Source organism: Phyllobates terribilis, unplaced genomic scaffold (genome assembly GCF_046119375.1).
Source record: "Phyllobates terribilis strain yellow unplaced genomic scaffold, ASM4611937v1 Scaffold_5__5_contigs__length_657084704, whole genome shotgun sequence".
Taxonomy (NCBI): Eukaryota; Metazoa; Chordata; class Amphibia; order Anura; family Dendrobatidae; genus Phyllobates; species Phyllobates terribilis.
Genome location: NW_027362765.1, coordinates 429,599,992 through 429,623,740, shown reverse-complemented (window position 1 = coordinate 429,623,740; position 23,749 = coordinate 429,599,992). Strand labels below are relative to the sequence as shown.

The 23,749-nt window shown below is 43.1% G+C and overlaps 1 protein-coding gene across 2 annotated transcripts in view; it reads right to left on the bottom strand.

Annotated features, from left to right (window-relative positions):
* The window catches only part of LGI1 (leucine rich glioma inactivated 1), a 57,145-nt gene extending 33,855 nt beyond the window's left edge, over positions 1-23,290 (bottom strand). For both annotated transcript variants that reach the window (XM_073685263.1, XM_073685264.1), the window contains exons 1-2: positions 22,712-23,290; positions 22,418-22,489 (exon numbers count right to left, since the gene is read on the bottom strand). In XM_073685263.1, the coding sequence (XP_073541364.1) occupies positions 22,418-22,489; positions 22,712-22,923 (284 nt within the window). In that variant the 5' untranslated portion in view covers positions 22,924-23,290. The remainder of the gene's footprint in view (positions 1-22,417; positions 22,490-22,711) is intronic.
* Positions 23,291-23,749: the final 459 nt, after the last annotated feature.

The following is a 23,749-nucleotide window of genomic DNA, read 5'->3' as shown; positions in this document are numbered from 1 at the left end:
GTCCAGAACTGCATTAGGATCCTCTTGGTACCAGATTATACCTTGCTCTTATTTATGATTTTTGCACTCTTTTACCCATGGTTCCATAATTTATTGCTATTAATTGTTCCTATTTTGAGAATTTATTTATTATTTTTGGTTATTGTCTACCCAGTAATCAATAGACTCCTTTCTCGGGACTTTTAATAGAGGTATTTTTGATTTCTATCCGCATGTGTGTTACAATGTCATTATATTCAGTGGCAATTGCTAGCGCGATAGTGATACACAATTATTTCGCTTTGTAATATATCTTATCAGAGAGATCTGCTTCTTTCTCTTCGTGGACTGATCTTTCACTCTCAATTCATGGGTAAAATTTGTATTAAGAGAAGATAGACATTCTCATTACTGAGATAGGAGGTGACAGTTGGTGCCCATAAAGTTCTCTGGAGAGGAGAAGGGGAGGAGTGAGAGGCAGACACAGACATTTAGATTGTGAGCCCCCAATGGGGACAGTGCCGATAGTGTCTGTAAAGCACTGTGGAATTAATGTCACTAAATAAAATAAATTTTTCTACAAGTTCTGCTGAATCGACAGTTACAGTTTTCCATAGAACTTATGAGCACCAACTATCAGCTCCCATCTTAGTAATGGCAAAGTCTGTATTCACTGAAGACAATTTTTACTAGTAAATTGAGACTTTTGAGAATGAATGATAAGTCCAGAAGGAGAAAATGTCAAAGCTTCTTATTTCGACTTGCACTATTGATTTATTAAAAAAATAATAATAAAACAACGGTTAATCTCTAAGAAATAGGGAATATTAGCAGTGATATAGAAACTGCTGGAAAGTTGCACTATGAAAAATATGATGAGTATAATATAAAGTCTACTTAATGCAGATTAAAAAAATGTAAATCTAAGAAAGCCCTTCGTAGTTCCAAATCATCTACATTCCCTATCTTAGCCATTCAGGAGTAGAATAATAGAATCACAGACTGTTAGAGTTGGAAGGGACCTCCAGGGTCATCATGTCCAACCCCCTGCTCAAAGCAGGATTCACTAAACCATCTCAGACAGATGTCTGTCCAGCCTCTGTTTGAAGACGTCCATTGAAGGAGAACTCACCACCTCTCGTGGCCGCCTGTTCCTCTCATTGATCACCCTCACTGACAAAAAGTTTTTTCTAATATCTAATCTGTATCTTCTCCCTTTCAGTTTCATTCCATTGCTTCTCGTGTTTCCATGTGCAAATGAGAATAAGGCCACGGCCCCACTATCATTATTCGGTCAGTATTTTTTCTCAGGAGTAGGAGCCAAAACCAGGAGTGGGTGATAAATGCAGAATTGGTGACTTGTTTCTATTATACCTTTTCTCTGATTGTTCCTCACCTTGTTTTGGCTCCCTCTCCTGAGAAAAATATACAGACCGAATACTGAAAAATACTGATAGTGGGGTTGTGGCCTAAGGATGATCCCTCTACACTGTGACATCTCTTCACATATTTGTAGACAGCTATTACGTCTCCTCTCAGTCTTCTTTTTTTGCAAGCTAAATGTTCCCAGATCCTTTAACCGTTCATCGTAGGACATAGTTTACAGTCCGCTCACCATCCTGGTAGCTCTTCTCTGAACTTGCTTCAGTTTTTCGATGTCTTTTTTTAAAATGTGATGCCCAGTATGGACATACTGGGTCACATCCAGGGACATAGCTATGAGGAGTGCAGAGGTATCCATCACAGCCAGGCCCTGGTGTCTAAGACTCTAGTATTGGAATTGAACATGGTGGATTCGGGCCTTGGTTTAGATTTTACACTCAGGCCTAGTAGCTTCAAGCAAGACCTTCAGTGATCATCCATGAGGCAGTGGTCATGGCAACCAAATTGGTTGTCTCCTATATTTCCTAAACACCATAATCAAGAAGCAGCTAAATAGAATTATAGCAAATATTATATTTGTGCCTTTTTTCTATAATTTTAGGAAGAAGCACCCCGTGGATTACATGTGTATGTACGGTATGTCTAACGTGACACTGGGTAGGAGATATACTGTATACGGAGGGTTGCTCCTGTTTGGCAGCTGGATAGTTGCTGTGTAGACGCTTTAGTTTAGTCTAGCCTACCTGTGTTATCACTACTGAGCTCTAGAATCCTTGTTACCCTGTAAACAGACGTTATACGACGGAGCTGCGCAGCGTTAGCAGACATCTGTGTATAGACGGATCCTATTAAACAGGTCTCGGCTTCTGTCATTCAGATCCGACACATTCATAGAAGAAAATAATGTTTTATGAGCAAAATATGCTCTAAATTCAATATTTTTATGTTTCTCCTTTCATATGAGTTGGTTCAGGTAAAGGATCTAATGGGTAAGGTTTTTCCTTGTGGAGAGTGACATGCCAGGTCTGGCACACCAGTATGAGGAGTTTTAATCGCCTTGCATGCTCCTCTGGGAAATTAAATATGCAAATTGTCTCTCCAGAAAAGAAGAGGACTTGAACTCTAGTGCCACCTCTTGGAAGTAGCGATCCTATAAGTCATTATCATCCCTTGAAATATGACTTAGGATAAAAGCCAAATCAGAATCTATCTTGTCATATAACAAGGCTTGTTAAAGGGTCGATATTGACTTGTAGGATCGCTGCTTCCAATAGGTGGCAGTAGAGTTCAAGTCGTCTTCCTCTCTAAAGAGGCAATTTGTATATTCAGGTAAAGGGAAATGACAAGGGACAATGACCATGTAACAATGATAAGCAACTCTGCTTTGCTGGCTACTTATGGCCAATGCAGATTTTAAAGAAGCGCTCCTATGAAGTTTTTTTTTTACTAAATCTGTGTATATTTATATATACTCACCACCTACGACGGGCTTCTCTGGTATCCAGAACTGTTCTGCTCCTCTTCTCAGTGACATCAGCGCTCCGCAGACACTCCAGGTCACGCTGCACTCTGCATGACCCAGTAGTGTTTTTTACAATATAAGCTTATGGAGCGTCAGAAAAAAAAATTGTAAAAGAGACTTACAGCCCAAGTATAGGGTAGGGTCACACGAACATTTTCTTCACATCCGAGACTTTGATGAGAGTTTGATCATAGGGGCATCAGTTTTTCTCGGACGTGTAGAGAAAAAAAAAGGTTCTCCACCTTCTCCATGCTGTCAGTCAGTGAAAATCAGACCACACTCAGATGTCATCTGAGTGCAGTCCGATTTTTTTCATGGACCTATAGACTTGCATTGTTGATTTTGATCTGACACTCAAATCAAAATCAGCCATGCCTCCAATTGTTTCCGCAGAGCACTCGTTCCAAGAAAAAAATCTGACATGTGCATAGCCCCATAGGCTATCATAGCAGGTACAAGTGCTATCCGTGAAAACCATGGATAGCACTTGTCTGAAAAAAAATCGGTTGTGGACACCAGCCCTTAGAGTGATCCAGAGAGCCTGAAGAGTGGTGACGTCACGGAGAAGAGGAGCGGAACAGTGCTGGGTACCGGATAGGCGGAGGTAGGTGAGTATATTAACACACACTACACATCATACACATATAAAACAGATTTAGTAAAGAAAAAAACTTGCTTTTACAACTTTAATTTTTTTGGCTTTAGCCAATTTTTTCGCTTAATGGGGTTTGTCCCTTTTCAGAAAAGTTTGGTCCCCGGGTGCAGCTTGTTATAAAAAACAAACAAACTGTTCTTTACTCACCCTACCCCAACCAAGCACAGAGTCTCTGCCGCTATATCCGGTGTCCAGAATTGGCTGCAGCGCTGACAGCACATCATCAGCACTGCAGCCAATGAGTGAGCTCAGAGAAGGGCGATCCGTCTACTCGGGTGGAGCCGGTCAGTCGACATGACGTCTGCGGTGCAGACAATAACAGACACCAGGAGTAGCAGCGGAGACGGTGAGTAAAGAGCTGTTTGTTTTTTCATAATAAATTGCACCCGGGACCAAGTTTTTCTGACAAGGGAAAAATCCCTTTAAAATCTTCCCATCATGAAAAGATGATGACAGGGTGCACCACTGCTGTGACCCTCAGTGGTCATTGCAGCCAGGCGTTCAACTCTTTTGCAGAACCATCACAAATGAAATAAAGTATTACATAATCCCACTGAAATCAATGGGCCGTAAAGCAGGGATCTTTTTGTTCCCTTTGTAACCACGTTCCATACTGGCTAATAGATATTGGTGCTGAATGAAAAACACCTCTGATAGTGTATTTAAACAGGGTCGCTGCAGGTTTATGCAATCCCTTGAGTGAGAGAGTCCTGATGGGCAGGGGCGTAACTACCACAGTCACAGAGGTCGCCACCGTGTACGGGCCCGGTGGGTGAGGGACCCGCCGATGTCAGCAAATACTGCAGTTGGATGTTCGTCCTCAGACGCACATTTAGCTGAAGTGTATCGTGGTCCAGGATAAGGGACGAATGCCAGGATGGGGATATATACCAGGATGGGGCCCTGGATAAGGGACATATACCAGGATGGGGGATATATATACCAGGATGGGGCCCAGGATAAAAGACATACACCAGGATTGGATATATATACCAGGATGAGGGACATATATATATTCAGGATAGGGGGGGGGGCCCGATCCAAATCTTGCACCGTGGCCCATCAGACTCTAGTTCCTCCACTGCTGATGGGCCCCTCTTAGATTTGGATTTTTCTTTTGTCTTAATAGAGCTATACTTTTTTGTAGATACATTTGTACCAAGGCTTGTTTTTTGCAGTGTGAGCTGTAGGTTTTATTTGTACCATTTTGAGGTCCATACAACTTTATGATATCTTTTTATGCTCTATATGGGAGGCAAAGTGAACAATAAACAGAAATTCTGCCTATTCAATCGAATTGCAATAAATACTATGACATTTTACTAGTTTGGAAAGTTAGGCACGTAGCGATACCAAATATTTAACTTATTTATTTTTCAAATTTTATGTACGTTACAAAGAGAGATGATTTTTTTCAATTTTTTTTTTAACATTCTTTATTGGTCCCTCTAGGGAACTTGAACGAGGGACCACTGAGTTGCTTGTACTGTACACTGCAATACTGTAATATTGTAGTGTATTTATTATTTCGTATCCACTATACTAGCTCAGCCTCAGGTTGGGGTTCAGAGGTTTACAACCATAGTAGCCACAGCAGCCTTCAGTAGTTCCCTGGCTGCCATGACTATGTCATCCATCTTGCTTAACCCCTATAACGCAGCTGTTACAATAGATATACACATTTTTCTGGCTAGAGACATCATAATATAAGTCTCCCCATTAATCCAAAGAATTAGTGAAGTGGATTACTCAAATACTAATGCCTTCATGTGAATATCAAAGTATTCACAAAACCACTCACACGAATATAAAGAACTAATCAGTTTGATTGAATATAATTAAAAACAATTGGGGCAAAACACATATAAGGTTTCAGAGGGATTCAAGTAAGCAAAGGTGATGGGCCCACACATATGAAAGCAGTCACAGAAATAACAATTGATAAATTTCATGTATATCCAACCTGAAGCTTCTTATATATCACAACCGGGCATAATCATATGAAATCTAATTCTAAGCATCCTGAAGTATATAATCCCATTATCCAATTCAATATACATATAATAAAGTGCTATTAGAAACATGGAAAAACCTACATAGATGTGAGAATCCTATGGATTTCAAGATAGCCAAGAAAAAAATCTCACATGTCTATCAATAGTATCATGATAGAGCACATAATAAAAATGTGTTGATAAACTCAGAAATTGTGTTCTCAAATATATTGCAGTTTACCCATATAATGTGGAGACCACCAAAACCACCTCGACGCGCGTTTTGCATACTGTGCTTTCTCATGGGGAATATGGGTGTTAACTTCTTTTGCACAAACTTACTGTATATATCAATAAGACCTCCATTTGACCCAATCAAGTGGCGCATGCAGTGCCAGTCCAAGAAAATGTCTCCATGATGTCACTGACGCGCGCTGGTAACGCAGTGATAGACAGCAGCATCTGAAAGGTTTGCAGAAGTTAGATGCAGGTGCTGTTTTTACAGAGCAGGCTCAGCTTCTGAATCCACTCCTGCTTGCATTGCACACATCCGCCACACATGTACGGTGGACGTCGCATGTTGAAACATGGGCAAAGAAGACTCCCCGGGAATTGTTGGCCCCTGCACTTATCAAGATTCATTTGGTGCTAGCGTACACCCTGTATTTTATATACATTTTTAAATCCTGAGTGTAGACAGCGGTAACTAGACTTTCCTTTACATGGGGGAAAGGTTCACTTGGTTACCCACATTTCTGTCCCTAAATACCTCGGCCAAGGCAAAGTTGCACCCATTAAGGTCTTATTAATTAAAGGCAAATAAGCATGGGAAAAATATGTATCCAATAATGTATATTTCCAGGGATCTAGGCCACGTCTGATTTAATCCCTTGTTCTCGCTGCTGTAGGGTTTCTTCTTGCTTGTTTCAAGCTGTGCTTTCTAATCACCTCGGCAGCTGCCTAGCAACGGTCTCCAAATGTTAGGAAATTTACAGCGCAATCGAGATGTTATCCTTAAGCCACAACTCGCTGCACACGCAGATTTACTTCTGATGCCGGTCGTAGCTGCGTGTTTTAGAGCACTAATATATTAATTAAGGATTCGATAGAACATGTATCATCTTTATGGAGAAAGGCATTTTATAGAGTCAGATTTTATAGTACGGCCGTCTCTTTAAAAATAGAGAAAAAAAGAAGATTTTAAAATGAATCATAAAAATTAAGTGGAATTTAAAGGGTTTGTTCACATGGAGTGACTATTTTTTCAAACAGAGGCTGGCCAGACATCTGTCTGAGATGGTTTAGTGAATCCTGCATTGAGCAGGGGGTTGGACATGATGACCCTGGAGGTCCCCTCCAACTTTAACATTCTATGATTCTATGTTGAGTATTCTTTAACTTGGAATTCCAGGCGTAAAAATTAGCAGCATGTTAGGGCCCCCATACACATTAGATAAAATGGGTGGATGAACAATCATTCAACGGTCGATGAACAATCATTCAAACGTTTGATGGCCCAAAATACATCTGCCAATATTAGCAGCCAGTGTTTATCATCAGCTGAAAAAGTTGCACAATCAGTGTATGGAATAATTGGTCGTTGTTAGAAACGAATGATTGTTCTTTATGGTCATTCATGTTTAAGTTATTGTACTGTGTTAACGTATATGCACCCGACATGTTAGATGCCAATGTACCAAGTTTTCCAAGATGAAGACACTTAAGGAAAACATTGCCGGTGTTCTTCCTGAAGTGTCTTCGTTGCCATTTCTTCCGTTGTTTTTGAGGCAGCCTTGTTTTTATAATTTAAAGATTACAGGGCTCGTGCAGACGACCATATTTTCGGTCTGAGTTCGATCGGACAAAACATCGGATCACACCCGGACCAATGTTATTCTATAGGGTCATTCCCTTATCCGAGTTTTTTCTTCGGACAGAGTCTGTCCGGTGAAAAAATAGCTGTATGTATGAGTTTGATCCGATATTCGGACGCAGACGGCTATACAAGTAAATGAATGCGTGGGAAACATCGGACTGCACTTGGATGACATCTGAGTGCAGTCCGATTTCCACAGACTGACAGAATTGAGAAGATGGAAAAATGTTGTTCTCCATCTTATCCTCACAGCGTGCTCCGAATCCCTTATCCAAGAGAACCAAATCAGACTATGCCAACACTCTGATCAAAGCTTGATCACAGTGTCATTTGCATAATCGACCAGATTCTCTTGGATGAGAGAATCTACAGCCGTCTGCGCGAGTCCAAATAGCGAGTTGCTTTCTAGCGGAAACCCCTCAAGAGAGTGAACATACTACTCTTTTTAAACGTTTTCCGGCTTTCAAAAACTGAAGAGGTAAAAAGAAGCAATAAAAGTCAGAACGTTTGCACAGCAAGTTGTTTTACATTGTGGTGCATTATGTTTGTCCTTTGTAGCGGTTTTTCAGCACTTTTTCAGGTGCGTTCTAGGTGGGATGCTCTTGAAAAAGACATTGGGGGCACATACTCTTAACTGTACCAGCAAAGAGGGATATATTTTAGGAAATTGCCACCACATGCAACAGAAACATCCGTAGCATAATTTTACCTATGTTGCAGATTTACAAGCCACAGCAATTAATTTACGCTGCAGATTTTCACTGCGGATTTCACACTTTGCAATGCATTTACACAATGAAGTCCTAAACAACAAAAAAAGCGCACAATTTTATGCAGTTATTGTCACTGCAGATTTTTAATATCAGTCACAAAAGGAATGACTCGTGAAAATAACCCCAATGAGCCCTTCAAGTCCATCATCTATAAGCCATCGTGGCTGAAATCCCGACACACTTGGTTGGTCAAGCTTTACATAGTATGAAACTGATATCACTGTTAAGACCTCCACCAATCTTGAAAAACATGGCTTCCAAACGACTGTGTGTGAAAAAAGAGGTAGTCCGCCATCCTTTTCACTTTCGTGGAACCGATGGATGGCTCTCTCTATCTGTCCCACGGAAGAGAATGGAGTGGTGGTTACTCCATTCACGAAGAGGAGTAAAATGATATAAATGTGTAATACACGATATAATCCATAAATGGGGTTGTCTCCTTTCAGAAAACTATGGGCTGTAGGCTGGGGTCATTTTAACAAAACAAATTGATTACTTACCCTCCCCAGGTCTAGCACTCGCTCAACTCCACTATCCCTGTCTCTTGTTTGCCTGCAGCACTGATGTAACGTTAACAGTGCTGCAACCAATCACTGAGCTTAGCCAGTGTAGATGGCACAAAACGCAGAGCTCACTTATTGCCGGCAGCACTGTTGTGGCGCCCCTGAGGGTTCAGTCGCCACAGAGGTACTGCATCTCACCCAGAGGTGTGGTATCTCACTCTCAGGTAAGGAAGGAGTATGGCTCAGGACCCTAACACTACATTCACTACACCACATTTCCGGGGGACAGGGCGAGATTGCTCCTACGGGAGAGCACAGTCCCTGATCCCTGGCTGGAGTGGGGAGGAACCACTTAGAGAGGGGGAACTATGTAGTGGATGGGTGGAGGACGTAGATCCTGGGAGCACTGGAGTAGGAGTATAAGTATGGGAGCCATCTTAGATCAAGGGAGTCCCGACAGAGAGTGCCAGTCCAGACGGGCTGAGGGGAAGACAGGGAGCAGGGGCTCTGTATGAGCTCAGCTCCACAGGTGGGCCTAGACAGGAGGCCTGAGCCTGAGAGGAGTGGGAGCAGGAAGGCTCCAGGAACAGAAGGGACCCCAGGGGTACGGGCCATGCAGCAAGCCACCCGTACGCCCGCCGCTACTAGAAAGTAGGGGGGTCAGGCCAGAAAAAGGGAACCGGTCCCTCAACTAGCATGGAGCTACAAGGCCCAACTAGGAAACCGGAGGCTGCAGCACTTCAAGTACCGCAGGCCACAAGTCCACACCAGTACACTAAGAAGGTAGCCACATAGGATCCAGGGGACGGAACACACGTCGCCCGCCAAGGCCCGAGGATACCGGATAGAAGTACCACTGGGTGTGAGGTGCAGGGAGCAGGCCAGAGAGAGGACACACAGAAGGGGGTCCTGTAAAATGCTCCGGAGTTACCTGAGGGTCGGCTGAACCCCTCACTGCGTGAACACAGGACGCCGTGGGCCTTGCACTGGCGCCTGTAACTGCTATAATCGTGAGTAAAGACCCTGGGACTGCACTATCTGACTCTGTGTTATTACTGACTACCTGCACCATAACCACCATCATCTATACACGCTGCCCTGGAGCTACACTCTTCCTGTGGGGAGTTACACTACCTTAGCTGCTATACCACCAGCTTCAGAGGACTGTTCCGCAGCGGCGGTTCCTATTGACCGCATTCCACAGGTGGCGTAGTCGGACATTATAAACATCTTTACACATAGACTACCCTTGGTTTGACCGCTCTGGGTCACGGACCAGGTCGCCGCCACGGTGACTACAACCCCCAGCGTCTACAGGCCCGGATCCGGGTACCCCACGGCCCAGGGGGCGCGTCACTGTCCACATGATGTCAGCACTGCAGACAAACAACCAAAGAACCAAGGTCCTAACAAGCACTTCTGTTCGTGGGGAGGTGGTTGTAATTCCCAATCAACCCAACATCAAGAAACCCATGAGAAGACATTACAAACTCCCTGCAGATGTTCTCCTTGATGGGATTTGAATGAAACCCATGAGAAGACATTACAAACTCCATGCAGATGTCCTCCTTGGTGGGATTTGAATGAAACCCATGGGGAGACGATAAAAACTCTCTGCAGATGTTCTCCTTGGTGGGATTTGAATGAAACCCATGGGAAGACAATAAAAACTCTCTGCAGATGTTCTCCTTGGTTGGATTTTAACTAAACCCATGAGAAGACTGTACAGACTCTCTAAAGATGTTCTCCTTGGTGGGATTTGAATGAAACCCATGAGAAGACTATATGACTCGCCCCCACAGCCGTGGGGTACTCGGCAGCCAGGCCTATGGATGCTGGTGGGGGATATCACAGTGGCTGGCCCGGTCCGTGGCCCAGGGCGGTCAACAAAAAGAAAGGGGAGTATTTATATCAGGTTTTGGAATAGTTTGTGACGCCACCTGCGGAATGCGGCCAAAGGGAGCCGCTGCTGCGGAGCAGTCCTCTGGAGCTGATGTTACTGCAGCAGGGATGGTGTGGCTCTCCACAGGAAGAGCTAGCTCCAGGGCAGTGTAGGAGTTGTTGGTTGCGCTGGGCATTGTGGTGCAGGGGGGAAGATGACGCAGGTGAAATAATGGATGGAGGCAGTGCGGATCAGTCACCCGAGTCTTTACTCACAGTTATTAAGTGCCTCAGGTTGCACTGTCAGCTTACAGCCTCCCACGTCGCGCTGCGTTCACCAGAACGGGGGTTCAGCTCTTCCTCAGGCAATTTAGGAGCACCTGTGGAACCCCGTTTTCTTGTGTTCCTCTCTCTAGACCATCTTCACGCTGGGTCTTTCTCCCTCCTGCCCTGCGCTTCCCCACTCTCAATCCCGCTCGGGTGCTCTGAAGTCCCTCCTGTCTTACTGGAGTTCCCGGACCTGCTTGACCCTGACGGTGGTTAGAATGAGGCTTTGGCAACTGGACTATGTAAGCCAGAAGCCTCCGGTTTTTCCAGCCGAGACCTGGAGTAACACAGCTCGTCCAAGGGCCGGTCCCCTTCTTGCAGCCTACGATCCCTCTGTCTTCTGACCGATTCGGGGCGTACGGGTGCCGTCCTGCACTCGCCGCACCCCCTGGGATCCCTTTTACAGAACGGAGCCTACTCCTCTGCTCCCCTCCTAGGCCTCTACGACTGGGCCCTACTTATGGAACAGAGTTCCTAAGGAGACTCTGCCCCCAAACTGTCTTCACTCTGACTGACCTGCCACCCTAAGATGGCTTCCCTTTATATACCTACTACTATGGTGCTCCCCTATACTGCTTCCTCCACCCACACCCACTACTGGTTCCCCCTACTTTTGGGTTCCCCCCACTCCAGCCAGGGTCAGGGCTCAGCAGGAAACACATTGTGTCTTACCCTTCCAGCCGGCCTGGAGCAGTGTAGTGTTGAATGTGGGTGTTGGGGCTCCGGGCAGCACTCCCTCCTTACCTGAGAGAAGGGGATACCACACCTCTGGGTGAGGTGCAGTACCTCTGCGGCGACAGAACCCTCAGGGGCGCCACATATACAAACTCCCTGCAGATGTTCTCCTTGGTGGGATTTGAATGCAACCCATGAGAAGACTATACAAACTCCCTGCAGATGTTCTCCTTGGTGGGATTTGAACCAAAGACCCCAGCAGATCTGGACTACAGTGCTAACCACTTAGCCACCGTGGTGTTCTGTGGATGCTACGCCGGGGGGGGGATTTTACCACACAGCCTGCTTATTTTTAAGACAGGAGCCAATACTTTTACGCACGCCTGGGCCATACATTCAGTGGCCATTCTTAAATGTCCCCAAATGCAATGTGAATAGGGAGTTAATACAGTTTTTCAATGATCTGTATCTTCTTTTTTGTTTTGTTAAGAGGCAACTTCAGGAACTAAAAGTTAACAAGTACAAAGACTTGTCTTCCTGGAAAAGTGCCTGCATGACTTCCCAAAACTTCAGCTAGCTGTAAAGCCACCTTTTCAGAGAAAATAGGGCGTGAAATTGATTACGAGAATGTTAAAATCATCCCCCTTATCATTTACACGTATTGTCCTTGCAGAAACTACTAAGACATGTTTTCATTTCTAAAAATGGCAGTTCACTTCCACAGAACGTGTTAAAGAGGACCTGTCACTAGGTCCCCTAAGTCATTTTTTATTTATTTTTTTTTAATCCACCATACGGTTCCAGAGATATGGGCCTTTTTGTTTGGTGCAAATTTTTATGGTCTTTACAAGGAAGCGTGGTTCAAATGGTAATTATGCAGAGTAGCCTAAAGACATGCCCACCTAGAGAATCCTATGAGCCACACCCCCTTGGTAAAGACCATAAAAATTAGCACTAAATATAATGGCCCATATCTCTGAAACCATATGGCCGGTTTGGAAAAAAAAAACAGAATACCTAGGGGAGCAGAGGAATAATAGCAAAAATTGGCCACTTTTGACCTTGTGACCGATATACTTTAAAGGGAACTTAACAGATGATCCATTCTACCCGAACCATGGGCAGCATGGGTCAGACACCAGCTCCATCATTTCACCCTAGTACTGTATATTTTATCCATAAATGGGGCGGCATTTCAGAATAAACATACATTTAAAAGCCAACTGGTGACCATGCCGCTCGGGAGAATAGTCCACAAGGCCGGTCTCCTGCAACTTCTCTCTTCGCTCCCCTAGACTAATAGATCTGTGTGTGTATAGTGAAAGGCTGTCAGTATAGGGGAGTGGGGTGGGGAGAAGCCGGCCAGAAACCTGCCTCCACAAGTAGCCACCCAAGCCAAGAGTTTCAGAGTAAAACATGGCTAAAATGATGGAGTCAGTCTCTGATTTAAGCCTCCTGTGGTTCTGGCCGCATGAATCAGTTATCAGGTTCCCTTTAAGGGGAACTTGTCAGTAGGTTAATGCCGTCCTAACCACAAGGAGCATGAATCAGAGACTAACTACTGCATAAGAAGCATCTATGTGTTACTGTGAAATGCTGTAGATGGGGAGGAGTTGAAAAGTCCAAGAGGTATGTCCTCTCTGGTTTCTCCCCACCCATGCATCTAGACAGACAGGTCCCTCCCTATGTGTGTATGCGGAGAGACCTGACAATCCAGCTGAGCAGGTGGGGAGAAGCCATCTGGAACAGACCTTTTGGACTAGTCTACTGATCCCAGCCATAGCTTTAACTATGGGTTTTTCAGAATTGTCTGCAATCTGCTGACAAATATGATGGTGGGAATATTTCAATTCTCCAAAGCTTTACATTTGTACATAAAATCTCTCCTACAGCAAAAGGAAACTGACCTGATTATAACATCACAGTTGGTATTACATTGCTGGAAATACCCTGAGGTTCCACTAAATTTATGTTATATCCTATTAGGACTCTTTGGGTCTCTCAGTTGAAAAGAACTGTGGGGAGTCTAGGGGCCAGATTCATCAAGACCGGCATTGCTCACGCTGGGTTTTATTGAGGTGGCGTGCTGGAGTCATGAATCTGGAGCGTCTGATCAGTGGCATGCGCCTCCATGCACTGTGCCAGAAATCTCACTCCAGTCAAGGACTGGAGTGAGCTTTCTTGCATACGGAACGCCACAGCTCATCATAAATTAGCCGAGCTGTGGAATCATTTTGGCGGAGCTGAAAGAAACTGGCATGAAAACTCCAAAAGTAGCAACTCAAGAGTTGCACCTAAATTTTGGGACCAGAAATCTGGCATGAAAGCGTTGATGAATCAGGCCCTAAGTGTTGTCAATGTTGTAGAGAAGATGACATATCCCAGCAATCACTCTTAGTAAAAAAAAAAAATTTACTGTGCAGTTATCAGGAATGCTTCTTTAGTAAAAAAAAAAACACGCAGATAAAAAGAAAATGCATAAAAACCTACTATACTATTAGACACCAGTGTGAGTGAATATATCCTCATAGACATCACCCACCAGTTTTTGTTGGGGCGCAGCTGAGGGCAATTTTCACAGAAGATCATATGCTGCAAAAGCCTTCCAATAGCTGCACCACTTTTTGGATCCAGGCCTCGTTCAAACTTGCAGATTTTGGTTAGTGCTTTGCTTCTCTATATGTAAGCGAAAACCACTATTGGGTCCAAAATACATAAGACAGGCAAATCTTTCTATTATACTTTTTTTTATGTTAAAGTGGATCCGTCTCCAGATTTTACAATTCAAACTGCACACATTGTTAAATAGATCTCAGACATGATGAGGCTGGTGTACTTCCTTTGAAAATCCATATCAGAATGGCAGCATGATTTTAAAACTGAAAGTTAGCCTTTTATGAGTCCAGCTACGTGTAATGCTCATGTTTATTATTAGGCAGTGAAACTCTCAAAAAGGATTGTACAGCCATTCTGATATGGATTTAGAAAGTAAGTACACCAGTCCAGTCATCCAGTCTAAAAGATCTATTTTTATAATGCATGCATTTTTCATTGTGAAATCTGGTGACAGATTTTTAGTGTTCCTCTCCTGACTACTGTTTCCAGAAAACACCCCATTAGGAACGATAGGAGTGTTGGGAAACCCCTTTCTCAAGAGGGGCACAAGATAAGAGATATGTTTCTTATTACAGGTGGTCCATCCATTGGGACCACCAGTCATCATGAAATTGGCTGTCCCTAAGTCTGCTGTGTGAATCTAGCACAAGGTTGCGTAGCATTCTCGCCATCTCCGTCACAACTTTAGCAGTAGCACAAATGGACTTCATTCGGAGAAGAGACTTGTGGACCCCCATTCTTGTAATCGCTGGGGGTCTCAGCAACTGGAATTGGATGGACCCCTGGAAATAGATCCTTATTACCTATCCTGTTAGTTTCAATGTTCAATGAACTTACTTTATTGTTAAGTTTCGTGCAGGAGATGAAGACAAACTTTGGACATTGATCAATGTGGAGACCCAGACATCTCCGTGTTCTGGTTGTGAGTCTCCAGTAGAGCTCTGGTGTAGATTTATGAAAGGTTTTTTTATTTAATTGAGTATTATTTCTCAAGTATCAGACTATAATTGCTGTAAAGTGATGTTAGTATATCTTCTGGATCCTTCCATCATGCAATTTACTCATCCACTTAAAATGCATTATCTCTTTCCGGGGGTTTCCTACAAGGCTGACATCAGCACAAGTCTAACATATTGTCGTCTAGTTTACTTCCTAGTGTTGTAATTATAGAAAACCTAAGTAAAGGTTATGAAAGGTTGATGTGCTTATAAGAAACTGGTCCTAGGAGGATAAAAGACATCGGGGGAATTTTATAAAATCAGCGGACAAGCATATTTTAATTTATACTTGTCAACTTTTGGTAATGATTTCCCAAAAGATTTCAGAGTGTGGCATACAATATGAAGCAATGTTCTTCCCATTTTCACACCCACTAATATTGAGGGAATAATTGAGCATTCTAGAAAGTGAGGGGGAAAGGAAGTCCCAGCATCTATAGTGCTGGCAAAATGCTGCTAAAGAAGAATCACCTTCTCAAAAAGAATGAATGGTAAATTACAGATCATAAGAATATGAATGGTTTCTGAAGATATTAGACTAGTATGTGCACCAGAAAAAGATTTTTCAAAAACTGGGCATATCTTATCACCATGCAATCAATGTATTAAAATTTGGGCCAGAAAACTGTAGATGAAGTCTTATAGCTGTTATAGATTTCCTTTCCAGCACATGCACAGCTCAAAAGATGCATCAAATTTATTAAAATATGTGCGTCTAGACGTGTACGGCTAGTTGAGCAAAAAGATTCCGACTGCCCTGCTCCAGCATCCAGTCCGGTCATCCATGGCAGTTGGACTAAGGTAGTCTTCACTTCTGCAGCCGGCATCCTTGGCCCGGCATCTTGAGCTATGGCATTTTCTAAGCCCCTTTACATCATGATGGTGTGTGAGACCTAGTCACAGAGGCGCCCAAGATGCCGGTTTAGTGGAAGTCTACACTGATCTGGTTGCCACAAATAACCGGACTGGACGGCACTAGGGTGGCACAACTTTTTTTGCTCAACTTTATTAGCAAATTAAAGTTGAGCTGCACTTTGTAGTCATTAATCAGATCAGAGGATCTCAGAAGAAGGAAGACAAGAATTATGAACTGTCCATTTGTCTGGGTTCTGAGACACCCACCAATGGTCAGAAAAATTTATTTCATCCTCCAGAGAAAGCAGAACAATATACATTGACCCATGCACCTCTTTGCTCAAGCTTGAGGATAAGCTGAGGACTTCTGCCTCTTGGTTTCAGCAACTGGATGAGGTCTCAGGACCCAGACCTCCAGGAATGAATATTACTTAACCAATACTAGAACAAATCAATAAATGTTGAGACTCTTTAAGCTCATCACCATTGGCCTCTCAAGTCAATTGGGCCATGGCATCTGCCCAGTTCCAAGTCAATTGGGCCATGACATCTGCCCAATTCCAAGTCAATTTGGCCATGACATCTGCCCAGTTCCAAGTCAATTGGGTCATGACATCTGCCCTGTACCAAGTCAATTGGGTCATGCCATCTGCCCAGTTCCAAGTCAATTGGACCATGACATCTGCCCAGTTCCAAGTCAACTGGGCCATGACATCTGCCCAGTTCCAAGTCAGTTGGGCCATGACATCTGCTCAGTTCCAAGTTAATTGGGCCATGACATCTGCCCAGTGCCAAGTCAATTGAACCATGGCATCTGCCCAGTGCCAAGTCAATTGAACCATGGCATCTGCCCAGTTCCAAGTCAGTTGGGCCATGACATCTGCCCAGTTCCAAGTTAATTGGGCCATGACATCTGCCCAGTTCCAAGTCAACTGGGCCATGACATCTGCCCAGTTCCAAGTCAGTTGGGCCATGACATCTGCCCAGTTCCAAGTTAATTGGGCCATGACATCTGCCAAGTTCCAAGTCAACTGGGCAATGACATCTGCCCAGTTCCAAGTCAGTTGGGCCATGACATCTGCCCAGTTCCAAGTTAATTGGGCCATGACATCTGCCCAGTTCCAAGTCAATTGGACCATGGCATCTGCCCAGTTCCAAGTCAATTGGGCCATGGTATCTGCCCAGTTCCAAGTCAGTTGGGCCATGACATCTGCCCAGTTCCAAGTCAATTGGGCCATGACATCTGCCCAGTTCCAAGTCAATTGGACTATGGCATCTGTCCAGTTCTAAGTCAATTGGGCCATGACATCTGTCCAGTTCCAAGTCAATTGGACCATGGCATCTGCCCAGTTCCAAGTCAATTGGGCAATGCCATCTGCCCAGTTCCAAGTCAGTTGGGCAATGACATCTGCCCAGTTCCAAGTTAATTGGGCCATGACATCTGCCCAGTTCCAAGTTAATTGGACCACGGCATCTTCCCAGTTCCAAGTCAATTGGGCCATGGCATCTGCCCAGTTCCAAGTCAGTTGGGCCATGGCATCTGCCGAGTTCCAAGTTAATTGGGCCATGACATCTGCCCAGTTCCAAGTCAATTGGACCATGGCATCTGCCCAGTTCCAAGTCAATTGGGCCATGACATCTGCCCAGTTCCAAGTCAATTGGGCCATGACATCTGCCCAGTTCCAAGTCAATTGGACCATGGCATCTGCCCAGTTCCAAGTCAATTGGACCATGGCATCTGCCCAGTTCCAAGTAAGTTGGGCCATGACATCTGCCCAGTTCCAAGTCAATTGGGCCATGACATCTGCCCAGTTCCAAGTCAATTGGACCATGGCATCTGCCCAGTTCCAAGTCAATTGGACCATGGCATCTGCCCAGTTCCAAGTCAATTGGGCCATGGCGTCTGCCCAGTTCCAAGTAAGTTGGGCCATGACATCTGCCCAGTTCCAAGTCAATTGGGCCATGACATCTGCCCAGTTCCAAGTCAATTGGACTATGGCATCTGTCCAGTTCTAAGTCAATTGGGCCATGACATCAGCCCAGTTCCAAGTTAATTGGACTATGGCATCTGCCCAGTTCCAAGTCAATTGGGCAATGCCATCTGCCCAGTTCCAAGTCAGTTGGGCAATGCCATCTGCCCAGTTCCAAGTCAATTGGACCATGGCATGTTGGCCCAGTTAATCATTTAATTACGTTATATTTGGTTGCCAATACATCAAAATAGCAAAAAATGTTATAATTTAGTCTTCAAATTAACTTTTTTTTGCATTATTTTGCTCTCCTTTACATGTTGTAATATATTAACCTCTTCTCTGCCTTTGATGTAATAGGACGTCATGGTGAATGGGTGCAGGTGTATGGAGCAGGCTCAGGGGTTGAACCCGCTCCATATAGGCCAGGTGCCAGCTTGTCTTCATGGGATTTTTACTATATTCCTCAATCAAATAATCGCAGGTTCAAGTCCATTAGTGGGACTAAGAAATAAAGTTAGAAGTAATGAAAGTTTTCAACAATATTAAAATATTAAAAAAAGTACGAGTTTGAATCAATCCATCATACAACAGTGGCGCCCCTGAGGGTTCAGTCGCCACAGGGGTACTGCACCTCAGAAGAGGTGTGGTATCTCCTCTTCCAGGTAAGGATGGAGCATTTCTCAGGACCCTACTTCATCACTCAACACTACACCACTCCTGTCCTGTAGGGGGCCTAAATGCACCAGGGTGCTGCCCCGGCCCAGGATAGAGGAGATGGGGGGGACCAAAGATAGGGGGAACCATGTAGTGGGTGAGGGTGGAGGACACACTTTAAGGGTACATTTACCAATTCATATTTAACCAACGGCCATCTTAAGTTCAAGGTCTTTGATTGTGATCTTCACCGCTGATTGTGGCTTTCTGATAGAACCTGCAGCCTATCGAAAATACACGGTCCTCGTCCTCTGGCCTCGAGGCGAGGAGCGGGTCAGAGTTAATTACTGCCTCTACCCGGTCAAGGTCCTGACCTAAGAAGGCCTGGAGGGGAGCAGAGGAGAAAAGCTCCACAGGCAAAAGGATCCCAGGGGGATATGGACGGAGAGGCATACGCCACCTGTATTTCTTACTCTGGCCAAGTCAGAGGGACTCCTGCTGCAAGAGGGGTGACCGGCCCCCGATATCTGACTTTGTTACTTCACGTCTCTGTCAGAAAAGCCCGGAGGCTCAGTGGATCCCAGGAGGGATATGGACGGAGCGGCATACGCCACCCGTACCTCTCTACCTGCGTTTATCCAGTGGGACCCGGCTTTACACCTGGTTCTAACCACACAAACAGTCGAGAGGAGGCTTAGTGGGAGAACATACCTAGGAGAGGAACACACACCAGAGGGGTCTCGACAGGTGTTCCTGATTTACCTGGAAAGTGCTGGACCCCCTTCCTGGTGGCCGCAGTACGCCGCGAGGAGCAGAGGGAATCTTTGCGGCTAAAGTTCATCTAACGTGAGTAAAAACCCTGGATGACTTCACACCCCGCTTCAGCCTGTTATTTCCTGCGCGGCACTGCACCCACCATCCTTTCTCACACTGCCCTGAGGCCTGCTCCGCCTGTGGGGAGGCATTCCATCCTAGCTGCCCATATCACCAGCCTCAGTGGACTGTAGCAGCACTGGTGGCCCTCACCAGACACCACAGGTGGCGTAGTCGAAATACCACTCATCCTAAAAGAAGCCCATTATTTTTATGTGACAGCCCTGGGCACGGACCGGGTCATGGCCATGACGACATCCCACACCGCCACCCTACATTGGCCTGGCTCCGGGTACCCCACCGCTCAGGTAGGGCGTCACACAACCATCGAAAAAAAAAGCATATTTGGTATTACCGCATCTGTAAATATCTGATCTAGCGAAATATTAAATTAATTAACCCTTAAGGTAAATGTTGTAAAGAGAAAAAAAAAACTAAAAGCCATAATTCGCAATATAAAGCAATCAACACATAGCATGAACTCCAAAATGGTACCAATAAAAAGCAGCATGGAGTGAAAAAAACAAGTCCTTACATATCTTCATTGACAGAATGACAAAAAATAGTTATGCATCTCACAAAATGGCAACATAAACAAATTTATGTTTGTTTACAAAGTTCATAGATCTATGGGGTAACGTTTCTCGTTGTGGAGAGTGACATGCCTGGTCTGGCATGCCAATGTGAGGAGGCTTATAAGCCATGTAATGCTCCTCTGGGAAATTTAAATATGCCAATTGCCTCTTCAGAGAAAAAGAGAACTTGAACTCTATAGCGCCACCTATTGTAAATAGCTATCCTAGCCAAATCACATCTCTTGCTTTGCACTGACGAGGGGCAACACCCCAAACACTGTGTCTCCAAATTGAGATTCTGGTTTGGCTTTTATCTGAAGTCATGTGACAAGGCTCGTTAAAGGGCCAATATTGAGTTTTAGGATTGCTACCTCCAATAGCTGGTGCTAGAGTTCTCTGAAGAGACTATTTGCATATTTACAAAGTTTTGAATTTTTTTCAGTAAAAAAAATAAGAAAATAAGACAACAAACAGCAAGTTTGGTATCACTGTAATCGCATGGAAGATTCATGTCATCAGGTCAATTTTACTGTACAATGAACATTCTAAATATAAAAAAGAAAAAATACAATGGTGGAGTTGTGGGGGTTTTTTTACCCTCACTTGGATTTTTTTTCATGTTTTCTTTTTAATAAATTATTTGGTAAAACGGTGTGATATATAACTACAACTCGTCATACAAAAAAGCAAACCCTATTATGATGGTAAAATAAAAGTTATGTCTCTTGAAAGATACAGGAGAAAAAAGAAACGAAAGCAGGTAAAACAAAAATTGACTGTGTCATCAAGAAGTGAGATAGGTAGATAGATGGACAGATATATATATATATATATATATATATATATATATATATATATATATATATAGTCTAGAAACTCTGACTAAATGGATTCCACATATAGTTCAGAAGGCAATAACATTTTCCCCTCAAGTTCAACTTTTACGTCTTAAGACCCCAATCATCCAGAATAAAAATAAATTAATTTCATGTTACAGATTATAATTGCTTTAGTCTTATAAAATCAAGCAAGACAGAATAGATACAGCCACTCATTTCCGAAAGAAATACTATTATTTTACTGTTTCCAGCAAAGGTTTGTAGTAATGTATTTTTCATTATTAATACTGTATGTGTGTATATGCCATTAACACCCTGGCAGAATGTGAAATTATTAATGATACTCCTAATAGAGACTTACATATACTTGCCAAAGGATTAGACCTATGCACCCGCCCACTATATCATGGGCCAGGCAGAATTGCCAGATGGAATGGGCTCCTATGTAAATGGACACTAGTACTATATACTGTATGTGCCAACTGGGTCAATTGATTACACCTGCTTTCTATTAAAGAATGATCGTGTAGAACAATAGTGATTTCACATTGATATCTAAAAAAATATTTAATTATTTTTTTTATTGTGTATATATACTTTTTTTTTTCATTATATATATATATATATATTTATTTATTATATTATATATATATTTTTTTTTTTTTCATTATATATATATTTATTTATTATATTATATATATATATATATTATTTTTTTCATTATATAATAAATATATATTTATATATATATATATATATATATATTACATTTTATACATATATATATGTATATATATAATTATAATTAAAAAAATAAAAAATATATATAAATAAAAAATAATACATTACAAATAATCAAAAAATAATACAGTATGTAGTAGTCACTTTTCTATGCCCAACTTACTAAAATTTGGGGGCATTAGGAGTGTATATATAATTAAAAAAAATATATATATATATATATAAATTAAAAAATAATACATTACAAATAATAAAAAAATGATACAGTATGTAGTAGTCACTTTTCATTACCTGACTTACTAAAATTTTGGGACATTAGGACAAATTATAATCACAGCCATATAAAATCTGCATAATAGCATCTTTACAGGGGATTACACTGACCACCTATGCCTTTATCAGGGGCGATAAATGAACATATTTACGGCAGAGCGTCTTTACAGCATGCATGTTTGCTGCATTGCTCTTGTAATCTCCATCTAATATACCGTCTCCCCCAGCGCCTCCTTCCCAGCCTAGAGATCTGCAGAACGCGGAGTAGTCAATGCACTCCATTTAATTATATGTGCTCTCAATTAAAGCAGAAGACAAGGTCTCGGTCACTTTTCCAGTAGTGCAATTTTCTACAAAGTGCCCATTAAACAGGTGACAGCATTCAGAGCATTAACCAGAACGATGTACGTCTCGCATAGCCTAAAGATAGATGAAATAAAAACCTGGCTTACAGGAGCTGCAGAGACGGGATATGTGAAAAACTCCCTTCTGGGATTTCTGTAAATTCAGATCTGACAAAGGACCTGCAAAAAACACAGAATGTAAAACGGGAGCGAATAAAAAGATAACGGCGATCAAAAATAGCAACGGCATGGTCAGTAATATCGAAGAGCAAAATAGGCGTAATGTGATAAAAGGCAAACATAAACCAGGTTGTAACGCAATACACAAGGCGACTATGGATGGTGCAGAGCACCCAGTACATCAACCCTGTACAGAAAGAAGAAAATGCTTACAGCCCTTACAGTGAGATAACATCGGGAAGGAAGGTGCGAGGAATAGTCTTGGCGTTTTCGCATAAGGCATTGTCTTTGGTACAGGTGCACCAGGTTGGGCATTTCGACTTGCTCGGCTTTCTCCCTTCAATCTCATTTATCAATAGGAGAGTAATTGAAATGCAATAGAAAAGAGCAAATCTTCTGTGTATCCTGGTGCCAATCCCCATCCTCCAGGTCATTCCTGACTGCAGCCGGTAAGACGGAAATCCCAAACCATGAACAGCAGCTGTGGTCCTTTTGTAAGGCCAACACAAGGGTCTCTGCGTGTCCCTAAGGCGGTCTTTCCTCTTCTCAGCCACTGGCTTGTTCTGTATGCTGTGTGTGGTGTGTGCAGAGACTAGTGCTGAGCTCTGAGATGGGGAATATCCCGCTGCCTCGCAATAAGGGCGAGAACAAGGGAGACATGCATTGCCATGTAAATATCAAGCCTGCACGGCAGCAGAATGCCAAGTGATGTCATTTAGAAAATGCACAGCCTGCTGCTTTCAAAGGGAGGCCCTTTTCCTTGGGAACCAAAAATAGTACAGCATTATGTCTTGCTGGGGCTTTAAGGAGGGGAAGGAATTCATCATTTTCACTGGATCCTTCTAGTGGTTAAATCCTATAGGGACAGTGTTTCCTATATGACGGGGCATCAAGAAGCAAAGTAGAGAGCAATTTAAAGCCACCCTAACGTACAACCGGGCATTAAGACCTGGACCATCGTCTTTTATAATCCTGCAGACTGATGATGCCTGTATTGACAGGAGGCAAGCAAATGCTTTTTAGTAAATTGCTGGTGTAAGAAGTGAGCGCCAAGGCTTTTACCTTCCTTCTGTATTTTAAATGGAAATGTATGACTTGTTTATGATGGGGGAAGAATAAAAAATCAGCTACTCAATTTATTATGGTGGAGGATATATTAAAGTCTGACATTAAATATGGTAATAGAAGGATATTCCACTAAAGTCTTACATATATAAAATCCCCTGAAAAAAATCTATTTATTAGGTATGCATTAAAAAC